General features: G+C 36.3%; 2 protein-coding genes across 5 annotated transcripts in view; both read left to right on the forward strand.

Moving 5' to 3' along the window:
• The window catches only part of LOC125233232 (probable enoyl-CoA hydratase, mitochondrial), a 27,928-nt gene extending 23,044 nt beyond the window's left edge, over positions 1 to 4,884 (forward strand). For both annotated transcript variants that reach the window (XM_048139149.1, XM_048139148.1), the window contains one exon: positions 4,689 to 4,884. In XM_048139149.1, the coding sequence (XP_047995106.1) occupies positions 4,689 to 4,754 (66 nt within the window). In that variant the 3' untranslated portion in view covers positions 4,755 to 4,884. The remainder of the gene's footprint in view (positions 1 to 4,688) is intronic.
• Positions 4,885 to 8,070: 3,186 nt separating this feature from the next.
• Positions 8,071 to 14,000, forward strand: LOC125233443. 3 transcript variants are annotated; one of them, XM_048139466.1, is made up of 6 exons: positions 8,071 to 8,440; positions 9,813 to 9,952; positions 10,720 to 10,891; positions 11,561 to 11,733; positions 12,139 to 12,327; positions 12,543 to 14,000. In XM_048139466.1, the coding sequence occupies exons 2-6, from the start codon at positions 9,827 to 9,829 to the stop codon at positions 13,227 to 13,229; spliced, it is 1,347 nt and encodes a 448-aa protein (XP_047995423.1). In that variant the 5' UTR covers positions 8,071 to 8,440; positions 9,813 to 9,826; the 3' UTR covers positions 13,230 to 14,000. The 3 variants fall into 3 exon arrangements, with proteins under 3 accessions (XP_047995423.1, XP_047995424.1, XP_047995425.1); XM_048139467.1 differs by lacking the exons at positions 8,071 to 8,440; positions 9,813 to 9,952; positions 10,720 to 10,891 and adding an exon at positions 10,958 to 11,087; XM_048139468.1 differs by lacking the exons at positions 8,071 to 8,440; positions 9,813 to 9,952; positions 10,720 to 10,891 and adding an exon at positions 11,203 to 11,281.
• The last annotated feature ends 3,696 nt before the right edge of the window (positions 14,001 to 17,696 follow it).

Below are 17,696 nucleotides of genomic sequence, written 5' to 3' on the forward strand. Positions count from 1 at the left end.
CATGAAACTTGGCACAGTTGTTCCTTATATCAAAATAAGCCGATTAAGATCGGGAGCCTTCGGGAGCCTCCCCCCTGGGGCTCGGGAGGGGGGGGGGTCAAAGTACCGCTTCACCCGGCTTGCTTTGAAAAATTCTAACATACCCCGTTTAGTTCATAGGTCATGTTTGGTATCGTTTTCGAGTAAATCAATAACGTAGAATTCGTTTTTAGTACTAAAATTATAATTTAATGGTAAATAAAATAAAAAAAAATAAAAAAATTGAAATTTTCATCCATGATTTACAAATTCAGTTCATCATAAATAACAAACTGTTTGCTTTTTCTATAAATAAAAAATAAGACATGATAGCCTATTTAATATTGATTATAAAAAATATAACTTTTATCCACCTTTACTAACGTTAAGTTCCACAAAAAAATTACTTTAAGACGCGCGGCGTCGGGACGCCGCGAGCGTAATTTTAAAATGCCTTTATTTTAAAAAACTCTATTAGAACCCGTTTAGCTATTAGGTCATGTTTAGTATCGTTTTCGAGTAAATAAATAACGTAGAATTTAGTTTTGGTACTAAAATGACCATTTAATGTTAAATGAAATAAAAAATAAAAAATTCTGTGAGTTGCAAATTCAAGTCACCATAAATGTCAAACGGTTTGCTTTTTCTATAAATATAAAAATATGATATTAAAGCCTATTCACAAAGGATAGTACGCGTTCACCTACGCGAGCTTAGATTGTGTGCGGGGAACGCGCCTCTTTCATATATTTGATCGCCAGTGTCAGAGGTGTGTTAATGCATAAATAGAAAAAGATTCATTATTATTGACTCCGGTGTCGACAACGGCAACACTCGGGTCGGACCACACGATCTAAAGACCGACTGTACCTGTTATTTATTCATTGTAGTGAATCCTGTAAGAAATTTATATAATAGTATTTTATACAATCGTGATATAATACAAAACTTTTCAGTCGAGTACCATGTGTAGTACGGTACTAGAGTGAAAAGCTTAATTATATCACTATTGTATACAATACTTTTTCTACGAGTCATCATCTTCATCATCAATGGACGGAAATATCACCATTCATGCAAGTTAAAATTAATGTCAATAGAGTCGTTCACTGTTGTATCAACATCGAATTACCTAGCAACCAATTGTTTGTAATAACCGTCTCTGATTGGCCGATACCGCGACAGATAAAAAAAATGTGTTTCAGATGCAGGAAAATTTGCCATATATCGCAAATTAGTATAGAAATTGTATGAAGTTCTATTTTTGAAATTATTATAGTTAACTAAAGTCAATTATAATGAGCTTATTATAATTGAGTCGGAACTGCCATAGAGTATCCAACACTGAAAAGTTAGCACTTATAGTTTAGTCTGTGGTGTCCTAATTGACAGATTACTCATACTCATACTATACATTCCCTTCACAGAGACATAGCTGGGTACATATGGAACTGCATAAAGAAGGCTCTACCCACTTTATGCAGTTGCATCGGTGTTTGCAACCTGATTTACATTTACATCTTTTAACTTCTAAGCATATACTGGCCACTTCAGTATTGCCTGACTGGGATGGAAGGAAGAAGGAGACGAATGGGTACCACACTACCCATTCGTCTCCTTCTTCCTTCCATCCCCAAGAAGACGGACTTGGCAAATTTTGGTGTGGCACCAACGCCTGACTCCAAACAAGAACGCCCTGAGTCCCATTTCTCAAAACTGAAAGTTACAAGTTACAAGCGGAAGTCTCTTTGCAACTTGTCATATTAGACATTGACAACCAGTTGAAAATTGTAACTTGTAGCTTCGAGAAATGGGCCCCTGGTACACTGTGCGTAGTATATGCTGATGCAAGGCAGCCTCTGAAGGAGGTATGTGCTCCAATTGTCGATCTTTTTTGGGTACTTCGACCACTCATTCACCGTTACGCAACGACTTGGTCTGAATCTGAAACAATATGTGCATTATCATTTTAGAGTCTACAACTATCAAATTACAACTTTTTGGTGGATCACGTAACCTTCAGTATTACCCACTTACGTTACGTATCATACAAAATTATTACAAACTTTAGTAGAATCTGATTTGCCTCTGATATTGCTCCATCTTGTAATAGTTTGACACCTTGGGTGGCCTGGCTAAGCTTCAAAGCCAAAAGAAAACGTTTCTAGATTAGACATAGTATGGGATAGGTACGATAAACGCATCTTGAAACGATCAACAAGGGAGAAACATGGCCACCTAAGGCTTCAAACTATTACGAGATGGAGCAATATCATAGATAGGCTAATCAGATTCTACTAAAGTTTGTAATTATTTTGTATGATAGGTAAGTGTGTAATAGTGAAGGTGATCCACCAAAATGTTGTAATTTGATAGTTGCAGAATCTGTTTAAATAAAATGACAATGCACATATTGTTTCAGATCAAGGGTCCTTACGCAGCAGTGAATGAGTGAAGGAAGAACCTCTTTACTAGAAAAGATCGACACTTGGAGAACATACCTCCTTCCGAGGCTGCCTTACTTCATCATATACTGCCATTTGTCTAAGACTGGGGCTAAAGACATGCCAACCACACCCTTGCTGCCGACGCATTAGGACACCACGGACTCCACTGCCAGTCTAGTGCTGGCCGAATTTTGTGACACGCTGCACTTAACGATTTAATCCGCAAGGCTCTCGGCACAGCGAACATACCGACAACCCTCGAACCTGTCGGCTTGTCAGCAGCAGACGGAAAGCGGCCTGATGGTTGCTCGCTTTTGCCTTGGTTTCTGGGACGACCCTTGGCGCGTGACCTGTGTGGATACCTTGGCTCCGTCCAACGTCTAACGTTCGGCCCAGAAACCAGGGACTGCTGCTGCAAAACGCCCAGTTTAAACGCGCAAATATGCATTTTTAAAAAACAACTACATATTTGCGGCAATTGCATTTGAAACATTTGGATCATGGTCATCAGACACCAAGCAGTTCGTGAAGGAAGTTTTCACCAAACTTGTCTGGGTGTTTGGTGACATACGCATAGGCTTTTACATCATATCTTATACTATTAAACGAGCAATTCTTGTATATTTATTTATTTATTTATTTATATATACCGACGATCTCGGAAACCGCTCTAACGATTTCGCTGAAATTTGTTTTGTGGGGGTTTTCGGGGGTGAAAAATCGATCTAGCGTAGCCTTAGATCCCGGAAAACGCGAATTTTCGAGTTTTCATGAGTTTTTCTTTCGCATTTGTAAACGTAAAATATGGTCCTTAATTTCGCCGCGCGCGCATCGATTCCGCTTAGCTCAGTCGCACGAGGTCGGTCTAATGTACGCAGATAGATCGTAGGTGTCAGGGTTTCGAATCCCGGCCAAAAATAAAGTTTTTGTTTTTTGTCTTTTTTTTTTGTTTTTGTATTTATAAGAGTTTTTTTTTTATCTAAAGACGTGATATATTAAAATAGAACCGAGCGAAGCTCGGTCGCCCAGATATTTTTTTATTTAAAGAAAAAGCAAACAGTTGACATTTTTGTTGACTTGAATTTGCAAATCATAGATGAATATTTTTTATTTACCATTAAATTATAATTGTAGTACCAAAAATAAATTCTTTGTTATTAATTTACTCGAAAACTATATCAAACATGACCTAATAGCTAAACCGGGTCTAATAGAGTTTTTAAAATAGAGGTATTTTAAAATTACGCTCGCGGCGTCCCGACGCCGCGCGTCTTAAAGTAATTTTTTCGTGGAACTTAACGTTTGTGAAGGTGGATAAAAGTTATATTTTTTATAATCTATATTAAATAGGCTTTCATATCATATTTTTTATTTATAGAAAAAGCAAACAGTTTGTCATTTATGATGACTTGAATTTGTAAATCATGGATGAAAATTTCAATTTTTTTAATTTTACTTACCATTAAATTATAATTTTAGTACCAAAAATGAATTCTACGTTATTGATTTACTCGAAAACGATATCAAACATGACCTAATAGCTAAACGGGGTCTAATAGAGTTTCTAAAATAAAGGCATTTTAAAATTACGCTCGCGGCGTCCCGACGCCGCGCGTCTTAAAGTAATTTTTTTGTGGAACTTAACGTTAGTAAAGGTGGATAAAAGTTATATTTTTTATAATCTATATTAAATAGGCTATCATGTCTTATTTTTTATTTATAGAAAAAGCAAACAGTTTGTTATTTATGATGAACTGAATTTGTAAATCATGGATGAAAATTTCAATTTTTTTATTTTTTTTTATTTTATTTAACATTAAATTATAATTTTAGTACTAAAAACGAATTCTACGTTATTGATTTACTCGAAAACGATACCAAACATGACCTATTAACTAAACGGGGTAAGTTAGAATTTTTCAAACCAAGCCGGGTGAAGCGGTACTTTGACCCCCCCTCCCGGGCCCCAGGGGGGAGGCTCCCGAAGGCTCCCGATCTTAATCGGCTTATTTTGATATAAGGAACAACTGTGCCAAGTTTCATGCTTTGGTCAAAAAATTTAAGGTTTTGCAATAAACTCCCCAGCTATCAGTCAATCTGTGTAAGAATGTCCTATAATATATTTATTTATTTATAATTAAAGCAGGTGATCTCTTTTGAATTTTAAACAAACTACTGAATCAAATATTAAACGTTATATGAGTTTCGCATTTTCTATTTCAGGAGGACCGCAAAGAGGGCATGACAGCTTTTGTCGAGAAGAGGCCACCCAACTTCAAGAACAACTAATTTTATACCTTGTTTACACGGAAAAATCAGAAAATCATGTAGGTCGTAAGAAAAAGTGCAATTATCTTGTTTAAAATCCAGACTATATTGTTTTATTACCGTTTTCTAAATATACTACTTTATTTTTAAAGCTTTTTTATTTTTTTCCCTGTTTTCTCACTACGCCGCGGTTCAATATTGGTCTTGCGTGGATAGAAACGCTCCGCTGCGTGGTATTGGTGGTAACTATGGAAATTAGAGGTGGTAACCGTGCTGCACGGGAAGCATGGTCGCGCGATAGACGATAAAATAGCAGGCCGTCCCTATCGCACTATTTGTAAGTGCGATAGGGACGGCCTGATATTTTATCGTCTATCGCGCGACCATGCTTCCCGTGCTGGTTGCTGTGTATGGCATACTGCTGTCCAACCCCCTGCGGGCTTGCCAATACCAAATCAGTCATCAGCGGTGGAATCGCATGTACAATTTGCTTCCGTAGTTGTACAGCCTGGTAAAAAAGGAGTAGGAAGTGGTAACACCGTAATGTCCTCCATTTCAAACCAATACGTCTAATGGCCGCTGTACACATATGGCCAACGGTTCCACCAGCCCTTTGTGAAACCCCTTGGCCAAGATAAGAGCCGCTGTTTACACATTGGCGAACCAATCACTTGGCATTGGCTCTTCATGAAAGATGGACGTGGAATGGAAAAATCTAGGAAATTCTAGGTCATAGACGTTGTCAGAAAAAAAATTATTAAAAAATAATAACCCCGTAGTAAAATAAAATTATTTGCAATATTAACAATTTTTTGAATATTCTGATAAGAACATTTATCTTTTTTAGGAAATATATTAAACATTTGCAAGGTTATTTTATTTCCTAAAATCTACACTATTATTGGCATAGATAAATTTATTATTTTCATAAATAAATATATCACTACTGTCCTCTCTGACGGCTGACGACCAACTGAATGAAGCGCCAACGTGTAAACGCAGTTGGTCATTGGCAAGAATCTTATATACCATGGATATTGCGTGCCGAACATTACGTTGAAGCCAGAAAATTTGACCTTGAATTACGTCACGCCGGTCTTGCATCTCTTTCTTTAGGGTGTCCATGATTAAGCATACATTAGGGATATCCCGCGGAATTTGACGTATTACGTTTATACGACTGATTAATTTTGTAACTTATTAAATTCAAATCCGATCAATCGTTTTATCACGAAAGTGAACATCCATCCTCACAAACTCAAAAAGTAAGGTACATTAGGGCAATTCCGAAAGTCGTCTAATTAGGAAAGTCGCATAGAAATCACCATTATTTCCGTCATATCAAGATTCCCCTTTCGGAATTATCTGAACATTTCTGTCATTCGGAATTACTCTAATGCACCTTACTAATTTGTCAACCGCCAATAAGGTCCATTTCTATACCACTCTGCAGTTACTTTGCCTTACGCCACAAAATACGGTACAGTTTTTACCAGTGGTAAACTACTGGGATTTTTTTTTCAGAACCGTTCCAGAATAAGAGCGTGGTGAGTGTTGCAACACGAGGCTTAAAATATAACTTTTCTTTTACTGACACCTGTATTTATTAAAAAATGTTTCAGTCACTTTAAACTATCACAATAATATTTTGGTAGTAACTACTGGGAAAACTAATCCCAGTAGCTATCAACCCCGGTGTGGTAATTAACAATGTGGGGAAAATCCCAGTAGTTAGGACAGGTAAAAACTTGGTGGTAACTAGTGGGAATAGCCACAAAAATATAAGGGAAGTATTTGTCAATGGGGAAATAATGAAATACTAGGACGTTTTAAAACAGTATCTTTATTTTTAAGCGCCGCCCCAAATCTCAAGGAAGGTGGTTCTCAATTCGTACGTATTTCAATTCTCTTCGCATGTATATATATATATATATATATATATATATATATGTATCTCAATTTAATGTTTATGCCACGATATCTCCGTCGTTAATGGACCGATTTTTAAAATTTCTTTCTGTGTCATAATCTTCAGGCTTAAAGTGCAAATCTGCAAATTGTCGAACGCTCTGAAACATTTCCTTTTATCGGTACAATCGACAGCCAACGCTGCCTCCTTCCTTTATCTTTTGGAACACTGAAAAGTTTAATATTATTCATGTTAATTGTAAAGACATAAACAATAAAGTTGGTATTATTATACTGTGATATGAACTATGAACATAGAAACCGTACCAAGTTGATAGATTTAGCTCCATTCAATAAGAGTAAATACCATGCAAGAAAAAGATTGGTCACCCTAGTCGTAAAACCACACATAGCATTATTTTTCTTTAAAGGTCATATTTATCGTTCTAAACCTATTCGTGGGAATTTTGATATAATTTGAGACAATGAAAACAATATAATGATAAGAACTAACCAAGATTACAAGCAAAATAGCAGAAAATTTATTGCCAGCGAGGTTTATGAACATTTTGGTAAAATAAGTACTTACTTGTGAAATTTTACGTCGGATTTCGGTTTCCATTTACTTCCACAATGGTTCACTATGCAATACATAGCGCAGAACTTAAGTAAATCGTCGAAAAACGTTTATTTCGCAAAATAAATATCTGAATCGGTGAATGACTTTTGACAATTCTGACATATCGGGCATATTTTTTTATTATTAGTGTTCCCATAGTACGCAGGAGGTAAATACCGGAGAAATAAGGTTTTTGATTGAGTTTTTTTTCGTATAATACAAAGAAAAGTAAGACAATTTGATTGAAGAATGTTTTATACGTTTTTTTTAGTAACTAATCTGGCAATACATCACAGTGTCGGAAAGAGATAGAACATAGGAGTAAAGGTGAATGAACCTGGCTTCAACTCATTGGTCGGCACGCAATATCCATGGTATATAAGATTCTTGGTCATTGGCGCCAAGATCCTTTGATGTGTGGACAAAAAACCGACACCAATCGGTTGGCCGGCAAGCGCAAGCGCCAACTGCCAACTTACGGCCAAGTAGCCCTCTACACGCTTGGCCAAGGGGGTTGGTGAAACCGTTGGCCATATGTGTACAGGGGCCATAAGAAAACAGGACGGCACTACGATATTGCCACTTTTTAATGTCTACTCTTTTTTGACAGGCTGTACAGACCTTAAAGGAATAAGATGAGCATTTTTATTTTTTGGGCTGGTACAAATCAGCTGGCAATTGTCACTTGAAAAAAATATGACCAAATTAAAAAGTCGTGAAGGCTTCTTTTCAACCAACACAGCTTGCTTGCAACACTAGCGCTAAACGTCAAATTCTTCGAGTCTTTTCAACTTGGAAGTATATTATATGTATATGATATTTTGAGGAATAATCGGAAACCTACGTGTTTCTCACCTTGTTTAATTTACATACATAGCAAATTAACGCAAAATGTTTTTACAACTTTAGTTATAAGCGAAGTTTCGGCTCCAACGAGTGTGTTCCGCGCGTGAAAATAGTTAAATCGGTTTCCATGTTTTGGGATCATGTTTACCGTAACAGGCATATCATGCAGGAGTTTGAGGACCTAGAAGTGCATAAAACCAGTGTCTCTGTATTTGTAGCGTTGTTTTACTTGGAAATGCTGTATATTCTGATTATGACGCTGTCAATATTGAACCGACTGAATCAGAATATGCCGTCGTAAATCTTCGAGGATTTCTCTGTCTACCTTTCTACAGTAAGTTATGAACATTTAGGTTAATTGCTAGTCGTGATTGCGATTTGCTATGATGAGTTTATTGAACTTATATAATTATTGCTTCAGCAGTGTACCTAATGCTGAAGTTCACTTCTGTTCTTATGATTATGATATTATATTTTATTTGTGTTGTTTCACTGCAACATGTGACACAAATATTTACTAACAGACTTAAATAATGTTACTGAAATCATGTATAGAAAATATCAAATTGTATAAGAATTCTATTAATAGAAAAGAGAGAGAACTGTCTATGTATCAATTGAAACATATTTCTTGTTAGACTTCCCGCCTACTCACAACCAACACCCAATAAATAAAAAATCAATGTTAGTGAAACCCACATAAGTTATAATTACTTCAGGCCCTTCAATCTAAGTGAACATCTAACCATTGGACAAAGTAAGTTGTATGTGATAAAGTAATTAGAAAAACACAATTCATGTAAACATTGGTGAAAATAGTTATAAACTTTATAAATTGAGTGTAGATTTGCTTCTGTGTAAATGACCTTTGACCTTGTTACTTAGTATCTCATGGTATATCTAAATATTTATCTATTTTATGTACAAAACAACTAAGTATGTGTCAAAGCCTTGAACTAGTGTAAAAAAGATCATGTTTAGAAAAATATTATGATATGACTTGGGGCTATTGTTACTTATGATCACATCTACCACCTATCTAGGTTGGTGATTATCAATGTTTCTTAAAATTTGCTATAAATCAAATGTTCTAACTGTTTTAAGCTAGTACTAAAATCTCTCTCTCTTCAATACAATAAAGTACATAAATCAGACATGCTCAAACATCTGAAATATATAGTACTAGATTTTGCCCGCGGCTTCGCTGGCGTTAGAAAGAGTCAAAAAATAGCCTATGTCACTCTCCATCCCTTCAACTATCTCCACTTAAAAAATCACGTCAATTCATCGCTTCGTTTTGCCGTGAAAGACGCACAAACAAACAGACACACACACTTTCCCGTTTATAATATTAGTATGGATATAACAATACAAGTGCTGGAAAGAGAACACTTGAAACAAGTGGTGATGAATTAAAACATGACAGAATTGTTAAAATTTGACACAAGCTATGACTTTCCTCTTCATGCTCGTATTTTACGACCCTTTAACATTTCGACATACATAAAGTACCACTTCTCGCACTAGTATGAGAAGGCAGCTCCATATATACAGAAAAGTACTAACTTGATAACTTATAATATTTTATGCAGTATTTATTATAAACATTACTACTGTTACCTTAAAAGAACTTAAGTTCCTATTTCTTACTGCCAAGTGAAAGTTTAAAAAAAAACACGAAGCAAATAAATTGTTTTAAATTCCAGGTAATTAATTAACAATGACTGAAATAAAGATTACGGAGCGGCTGTATCTCTCGAAGCCAGATGACATCTACGTGGACCACCAAGCGCTGATGCAGCATCAGGTCGATGCTGTCCGGCTACTCTATGCCCAATATAAAAAGGTAAAATTATAAAGCAATCTGTTGAAAAAATATTATCCGAATGCCCACTTCAGTGTGTTGAAATTAAACTATTTAATATTATTATATGATCAATTATAATAGATGATTGGTTAAAACATTTCTTTTCTAATTTTTGCAGTTGATACAATTGTGCAGTGTGCTTTATTACTTACTAGCTTTTGCCCGCGGCTTCGCTCGCGTTAGAAAGAGACAAAAAGTCGCCTATAGTGACATAGGCTCCATCCCTTCAACTATCTCCACTTAACAAATCACGACAATTCGTCGCTCCGTTTTGACGTGAAGGACGGACAAACAAACAAACACACACACTTTCCCATTTATAATACTAGTATGGATTTATTTATTAGTGAATTTCATAACACAGCATTACAGTAAAAACACCAACCAATCAAGCATGAGACAACAAAAAAAATTAAACAATTGTACTAAAAAATGCCGATACCTGCTCAGTTTAATTTAGATTAAAACTTGCTTGTATTCTCAGTGATATGTGCCACTGTTTTTTTTTTTCTAACAAGTTGAAGATGTCTAAATTGTCTAAGATGTCCCACCATTTCCATTTAGACTTGTCACATCCTCTATTTTAGGTTTACTCACACATTTATTGAGAAAAAAAATGGTACCAACAACATTAAAAAAAATGTTTGTTTAGTTTATTCAGAAATTATTTGAAATGACCTATCCTAACTTCCACGCTTATTAATCTTATCATGCCGCGAGAACTTGTTTAAAAAAAACTTTTCTAGAAAATGGGTGGCGTGATTCTCAACGACCCCAGCGGTTGCGGGAAGACAGTGGTAGCGGTGCTGTTTCTACAGGCGTTACGGCAAATACTGCCCTCGCCTGCACTCGTCCTCTGTCGCGCGGCGGAGCTGCAACACTGGCGACACCACTTCCACACCTGGGCGACAACAGAAGGTCAGTACAGCTACAATTTTGTAGAAAAAGGGTGGCGTGATGCTCAGCAACCCCAGTGGATACGGGAAGACAATGGTGGCGCTGCTGTTTCTGCAGGCGTTACGGCAAATACTGCCCTCGCCTGCACTCGTCCTCTGTCGCGCGGCGGAGCTGCAACACTGGCGACACCACTTCCACACCTGGGCGACCACAGAAGGTCAGTACAGCTACAATTTTGTAGAAAAAGGGTGGCGTGATGCTCAGCAACCCCAGTGGATACGGGAAGACAGTGGTGGCGCTGCTGTTTCTGCAGGCGCTGCGGCAGTGCCCTCGCCTGAACTCATACTATGCCGCGCGGCGGAGCTGCAACACTGGTGACACCACTTCCACATGTGGGCGAGACAACGGAAGGTGAGTAAAGCTAGAGCTACATTTTTTTGGCATATAATTAACTGGGCAACTGAAATTAATAGTTACATTGATCCTTCAAAATCTAACAATAGACGATTACATCAGTTATTAGTGTTATTACAAAATAAATAATGAATCAAAAATATCAAAATTGCCTTTGTACCTTGGACGTTATAGTTTTAAATTGTTTGGTTGATATCGTTATACAATAGCCTTACCATGCGAAGCTAGAATTTAGGTATCCAGAAGTAAGTTACCACCAAGTTCTGTTAATTCCAGACGTAGTCTTCGAGTCCTCCAACCCCTACTTGAAGAAGTCTATCTTCGTGAACACGCGGCAGCAGCTGCCGGCGCTCTGCCGGCGGACCTGGTCCGTGGCGGTGGTCGACGACGACCTGCCGAGGGAGCTGCAGGCCGACTTCAAGATATTCCTCACTAATGAAGACATGAAGGTATGTGCTCAGAGGACGATATAAAACTATCTAGATTGGTGTCATGGCGACCCTGCCAAAAGGCCTATAGTCGGACTCCGAAATATTTCTCACTACTGAAGATATGTGTGTCGCGTAACTTCAAACTTGGGTAAATCCGTTGTGATTTAAGGTTGAGTATATAAAAAATATTTAATATAATCTGAAAGATAATCAACCTTAAAGCAGAATGGATTTACCAGTTTGAAGTTAAGCCTATAATGTGTGTGCAGTACAAATGATAATGGGAAACTGTTTAGTAACACTGCCGTACAAAATTAAATTTTTAACAAGCAGAAACGTCTGCTAACGATTTTTGCCTTATAAAACTGATGTAAAAGTTATATATTTGGTAGTAAATGCTAAATCTTCATATTATTGTTACAGGAAAATTTATACAAGTTTGCTTCGCTATACCAATGGATGTACCCCGAGGGAGACGAGTTCGACGTCAAAAAATTCACAGGACACAAAAATGGTCCCGATGGTTTCGACAAAAAAGCCTACTTACTCGATTTCTTCTTTGAAGGCATTGTATTTAGAAGCAAGAATGTTACGCCTTTTAAGAAACCAGAGGTATGTCACCAGGTTAATTAATATTATGTAGGATTTTTTAAATACGTTGCTATTGTTCCCAACCTTCTAATGTGGAGACTATAATCTAAGCATGACTTATGATAGGAGGATTAGGAGGCTAATTCTTCACGAACATATTGGGACATATTTGAACGGCGAGAATTGTAACAATGTGAACTTTATACAAAAGTAATGTGCATCCCTTCTATTTCCAGATACAAGCACCTTCAGCACCAATAGTAATTGAACCGCCGCGGATATCCCGGAAAAACAAAGACGCAACCGGAACGAAAATAAAACGATCCAAAGCCAGAATAGAAGCCGAACACCACGCCGCCAAAATACCCAGGACAGAACCCACAGAGAGGAACTCCACCATCACGTCTAAAGACTACTACAAAGATAAAGAAATGGACGTCGAAAGCTTCATCAAAAACGAAAAACCGATAACAGGAGAAGGCATTGAAGCGTTCATGGATTTCCAGGCGATGATAAAATCCGATGCAGAGAATTTTAAAGACATAGTTAGGAATGAAAGATTGAATGGTGAAGTCACTAAAGAAGAGAATACAGAAGTCTGCACTGCTGACTATCAGAACGCGATAAATGATATTGTTAATAATGAAAATGATAAAAGTATTGAAGAAAGTTATGGGAATGATAGGGTTACGGAAAGTGATTCGGATACAGGAAAGGATAGTGTAAATGTGAGTACAGATGATGTTGCAGAAGTTAATGTAGGTAATAGTAACATAGAAGTAACCAATGTAGAAGAAAATAAGGATGAGACAATACAAGTAGTTAATAATGAATCGAAGAAGGATCTTGAGACTAAACTAACTGAATTGGAGGAGAAGACTTTAAATAAGTTTAAGGGTTCGCTTTTAGATAGCATATTCTGAATAAGTATATTTAATCTATAGATGTCAGAATTTTGCATTTTAAAAAGTAAGAGGATATGAACTGATTGCTTAAATGGGTACATTGTTGAGTATGGTTAATTTCTTTTGCTTACAAATTAGGCAAATGAAAATTCTTGTATGTACTAACTATAGGGCATGTATGAAATACAAGGCATACTATGAAATTTCTGTGTAGCTAAAATAATTAGTGAAAATTCGAAATAATACACATAATAGTTATTATTTTGGTGCACGGAAAACTAAGAAATGGGAATTGGTTTAAAATTTCTAACTTCAGCGGTATACCTAAGTAAGGATGTTAAGTATGAAGTATTTCGTCCATTGATCTGCCTGTTGTTTCTTCAAAAGCACAGTGGGGGGGTGTCCATTAATCACGTCATACGTTTTTGGCTTATTTTAGGCCCTCCCTCCCCCCTGGTGATCTTTGGTGATATTTTCAGGACCCCTCTCCCCTCTCGCCCCTTGGCCAATATCACGTGTATTTTTTTTGACAACTTAAGTAGACTGAATTAAATAACCGACTGCACACAGCTCTTTGAAACTGTTTATTTTAAGTTGCAGAACAGTGTAGCACAGAGGAACAAAAAAATTACACGTGATATGTTCCTCATCCCGGGGCTATCATGGTGATAGTTGGTGATTTTTCATGAGCCCCCAACCCCTATACAGTATGACGTGATTAATGGACGCCCACTTTTGTATTGTTGTTCCGCCTCTGAGGGCGGGTATCAATGCCACTATGTGAGCAAAGAAGAGTAGAAATCAAGTGACATTGTCGTATCATCTCATCTCGTTTTCTCACACAGATTGACAAGAAAGGGATGACACAACAATGTTACCACTTTTAATTACTAGTCTTTTTTGCGAAGCTATAACTAAGCGTGTAGTACGAGTGAGAAAGTGTATGGCGGGTTCAATGTGCGGAATTTTTGGTGCTTAGCGTTCTTAATTTACGCGTGTGTTTACAGAGTAGAATCTGTAACGGTAGAACAATTAAACATACTTACAGCAATGAGGAGGCACACTGACATTTTATGCTGCACACCGCCAGGTGGCTCCTGTGCAACTGTCTAGGCATGTCACTGTCATTCATATGTGTGAGAGAGAAAAAATATATCTTCTCGCTCTCACGTATGAAATGCTTTATCTGTGCAATGCAAGTGCAATGGACTAATTGGGTGGCGCCATCTGTCATAACCTTTGAGTGTGCCTCATTACAATAACAGAAAAGGTAACTTGAGTGTCCAAAATTATGTGTGAAGACTATTGTTACATAAATGTTGTATTTAAAATATTGTTTTTTTGATTGTGTATCAAACCGAAGACTTGAAAAAAACATGTGTCGTTTCCAAGTAAAATATTCCACATTGTCTTTTACCATGAGGAAGAAATTTGCTCGTATATTTATACAAATTACTTTCAGCTTGAAAACGGCTCATATAATTAATTTAGAAGTCATGATAACGTATGTACATTGTTACCACTTTCAAGAAACGCATTGAAAGTGTTTTTTTATAATTTTCATAGTGTCATTTGCATCTCACTATCATTAAGCAAAATGTAAGACGCGAATACACATTGGACCAAGAAGGAATACAGATGTAGTGAGAAGAGCATATCTTTTTTTTTTGCCAATAATTTTTTTTTTATTGTTTTAGGGAATTTTAGGTCAATTGTACTCAGAATCACGAGTACTTTCAATCTCACTGGGAGACAAAAAGTGTCCCAGAATTTCCATACATTTTTGTTACTATCCTCTTTTGTTACCCCATACAACATGTACGGAAAATGGTAACAAAATAAGAAAAAATCGTATGGGACAATTTTTTTAACTACTAGGATTGAAAAGGCTAGTAATTCTGCGAAATAGCATTTTTTTTTTTTCAAAAATATTACACTTCATAAAAGTGGCAAAAAAAAAAGAAATGCTCAGAAAAGGATTTCCTTCGTATTTATCTGGAAACATTCGTATGTGTGGCTAGTTCAGTCAATGTCAGTACATCTTGTACTGAGACTGACTGAAATAGCATGACACGTTCGTACGTTTCCGTAACAATAGGAAGGCAAATCTTTTAGCACTACATCTACCAACCTAAAATTTACCAACCAACCTAAAATTTATTTAAATTATTGATAACTGCAATACGATTTTATTAAAGTTTTGGAAAAGAGCATTTTGTTATGCTTTGCGTTAAACGCGAGCTTAAATTGCCTAATCAAGATACCCATCCATCTCACTCTTTATGATCACGTTGTGAAAGGTAAAAAAGGGGATGGGTTGATTTTCTTAGTTTTGCCAGAGTACTGCGAATCTCTGCATTTCGTTACCTGCCTCTCTATCGCTCTTGCATATTTGAACGAAAAGCAAATAGACGAACGAGTCTGCAAGTTAAAACCTCGGTATAAAATTAAAATAGTTTTATTTTGTATTTGGGTGAATCAACTTTTTCTTGCCTGTTATTGCCACGGTCACGGTCCCCTGAGTCACGCTGTTTTTTATGCAAAATTATGCTACTGAAATTATGCGAGCATGCATGTAGTCCATGTTTGTAGGTGGCAAATTAAAAAATGCATGTTTGCATAGTTTAAGCAGCATAATTTTGCATAAAACCCGCGTATCTCAGGGGACCGTAACCATGGCAATAACAGGCAAGAAAAAGTTGATTCACCCATTTTTATAGTCCTAAATCCTAATGATTCTTTGTTAGCAGGAAAATCTTATTTATTTGTAAAAATGAATTTCTTTTTTTACTATTTTTATGAACATGACGACTACAGTTCGTTCTTTTATTCTAGGGTTATATGAATTAAAAAAAAAAAACAGTTTAATTAATAATTTTCAATTTATTTCATTTCCGATAACATTATTCAAAAATCCAACAATATGAAACGGCAATTCAGAACAGTGTACAATTTTTTTAACTACCTAGATGGTTAAAATATAGAAACTATTAAAAAAGACAATTCTTAGGCAACGGTCCGTCCTCGGCGAGAAACTACCTATCAAATATCTCAAGATGGGCAAAATATACATATACATGTTTGAATCTTTTTTCCTATTTTTCTTGTAAATCTACATAAGTACATAACCGAAAAACTAGTCGTCGACGGTCGGACTACTGCCTTAATAGTGGGGCTAGCACAACTAACAGTCTACTCGCAACTTGCACAGAACAGTGTCCTTCGATACATCGTAAACTATTCATAAAAGGTGGTTCTTCTTGCGAGCGACTATTCGTGTGGTTGGATGTGCTAGACCCTCATAATCCTGGCATGAATATGTATCTTTCGATTACAGACGGGTTCTTATGCTTCAAGTGCATTTATGTCTTTATCGAAAATTCCAACAGAAATTCAGGACTCTTCTCTGATGTAAAGCCACATATTAGAAAAATAGTGTTTCTAAAATAATGTATTTATTACTTCGGACCTGTTTGCTTTGATATTCGACCGTGCAACATATAAGGTTGAATATTCAATGTACATGTTTGTGATTAGTCTTGTTAATGTTAATTGTATTAACTGAGCTGAGTTCCTGTAAGCACTAAGTAAAAAGTAGCCAAAATAACTGACATTTCTTTAAAAAAAAAATCAGTAGTTTAAGATTATTCAAGCACAAAATGTATTGTATAGTTGCCAGTCAATTTACAATATTTGCTCGTCTGCAACAGACAGTGGGTAAACTAAGGTAATATGGACAATTGGGCAAATGGGCATGGATTGACTGCCAAATTTAATCTATTGAAAGATTTGGAGTCTATAATAAAACTGTTTACCTCTTATGCAAACATTTCGCCACGATAGAGAAAGGTCTTATTTTGAAACCTCTGTTCTTATGTAAAATTTGAAGTACATGGCTTACACCTTGTACACTCGTTCTAAACTTAGACTAGAAAATCTAGTAACATATTTTAAAATAAGATCTGTTCTTTTATTTAAGTAGGTACTTTTGTATAAGTGGAAATGGATTTGAATAAAATTTTAATTAACAGACAATGTTTACTTTAACCCACAACTCATTTCAGGCCTAGAACTTTAATAGATTAGTCTAATAATATCCGTAAATACGTTTAAAAGCCAAGTTATAAAATCTCAGAAAATACTAAAGATTAAAATGTCTTCCACTCATTCACACAACCATCTTAGGAACAATATATTAAACCATGTAACATGTATAAATAACGCTAAAACGCTTGCTTGGTAAAATACAAACTATGCCCACTATTATTGTACATTAAGCATTTATAAATCGTAATACATAGAAAGCTCTTTCACATAAGCCACGTATATTTAAAGCAAGCATTATAAAAGAGTCGGTACCAACAACTCGGAAGATTTCATCACTGGCCGCAGTCAGCAAACAGCCTATAAAAATGAGGGTGTAAAATAATAATAAACCCTAAGCTCATCATAGAGTTTACCGTGTGGTGACGGGATAAGAATTTC

The sequence above is a fragment of the Leguminivora glycinivorella genome, chromosome 14, assembly GCF_023078275.1.
Source record: "Leguminivora glycinivorella isolate SPB_JAAS2020 chromosome 14, LegGlyc_1.1, whole genome shotgun sequence".
NCBI classification, from domain to species: Eukaryota; Metazoa; Arthropoda; class Insecta; order Lepidoptera; family Tortricidae; genus Leguminivora; species Leguminivora glycinivorella.

Coding starts and splice junctions, on each gene's coding strand:
- LOC125233443 (XM_048139466.1), top strand. CDS start 9,827: ATGACTGAAATAAAGATTACGGAGCGGCTGTATCTCTCGAAGCCAGAT. Junction 10,892..11,560: donor CACCTGGGCGACAACAGAAG/GTCAGTACAGCT, acceptor TGTTAATTCCAG/ACGTAGTCTTCGAGTCCTCC. Junction 12,328..12,542: donor CGCCTTTTAAGAAACCAGAG/GTATGTCACCAG, acceptor TTCTATTTCCAG/ATACAAGCACCTTCAGCACC.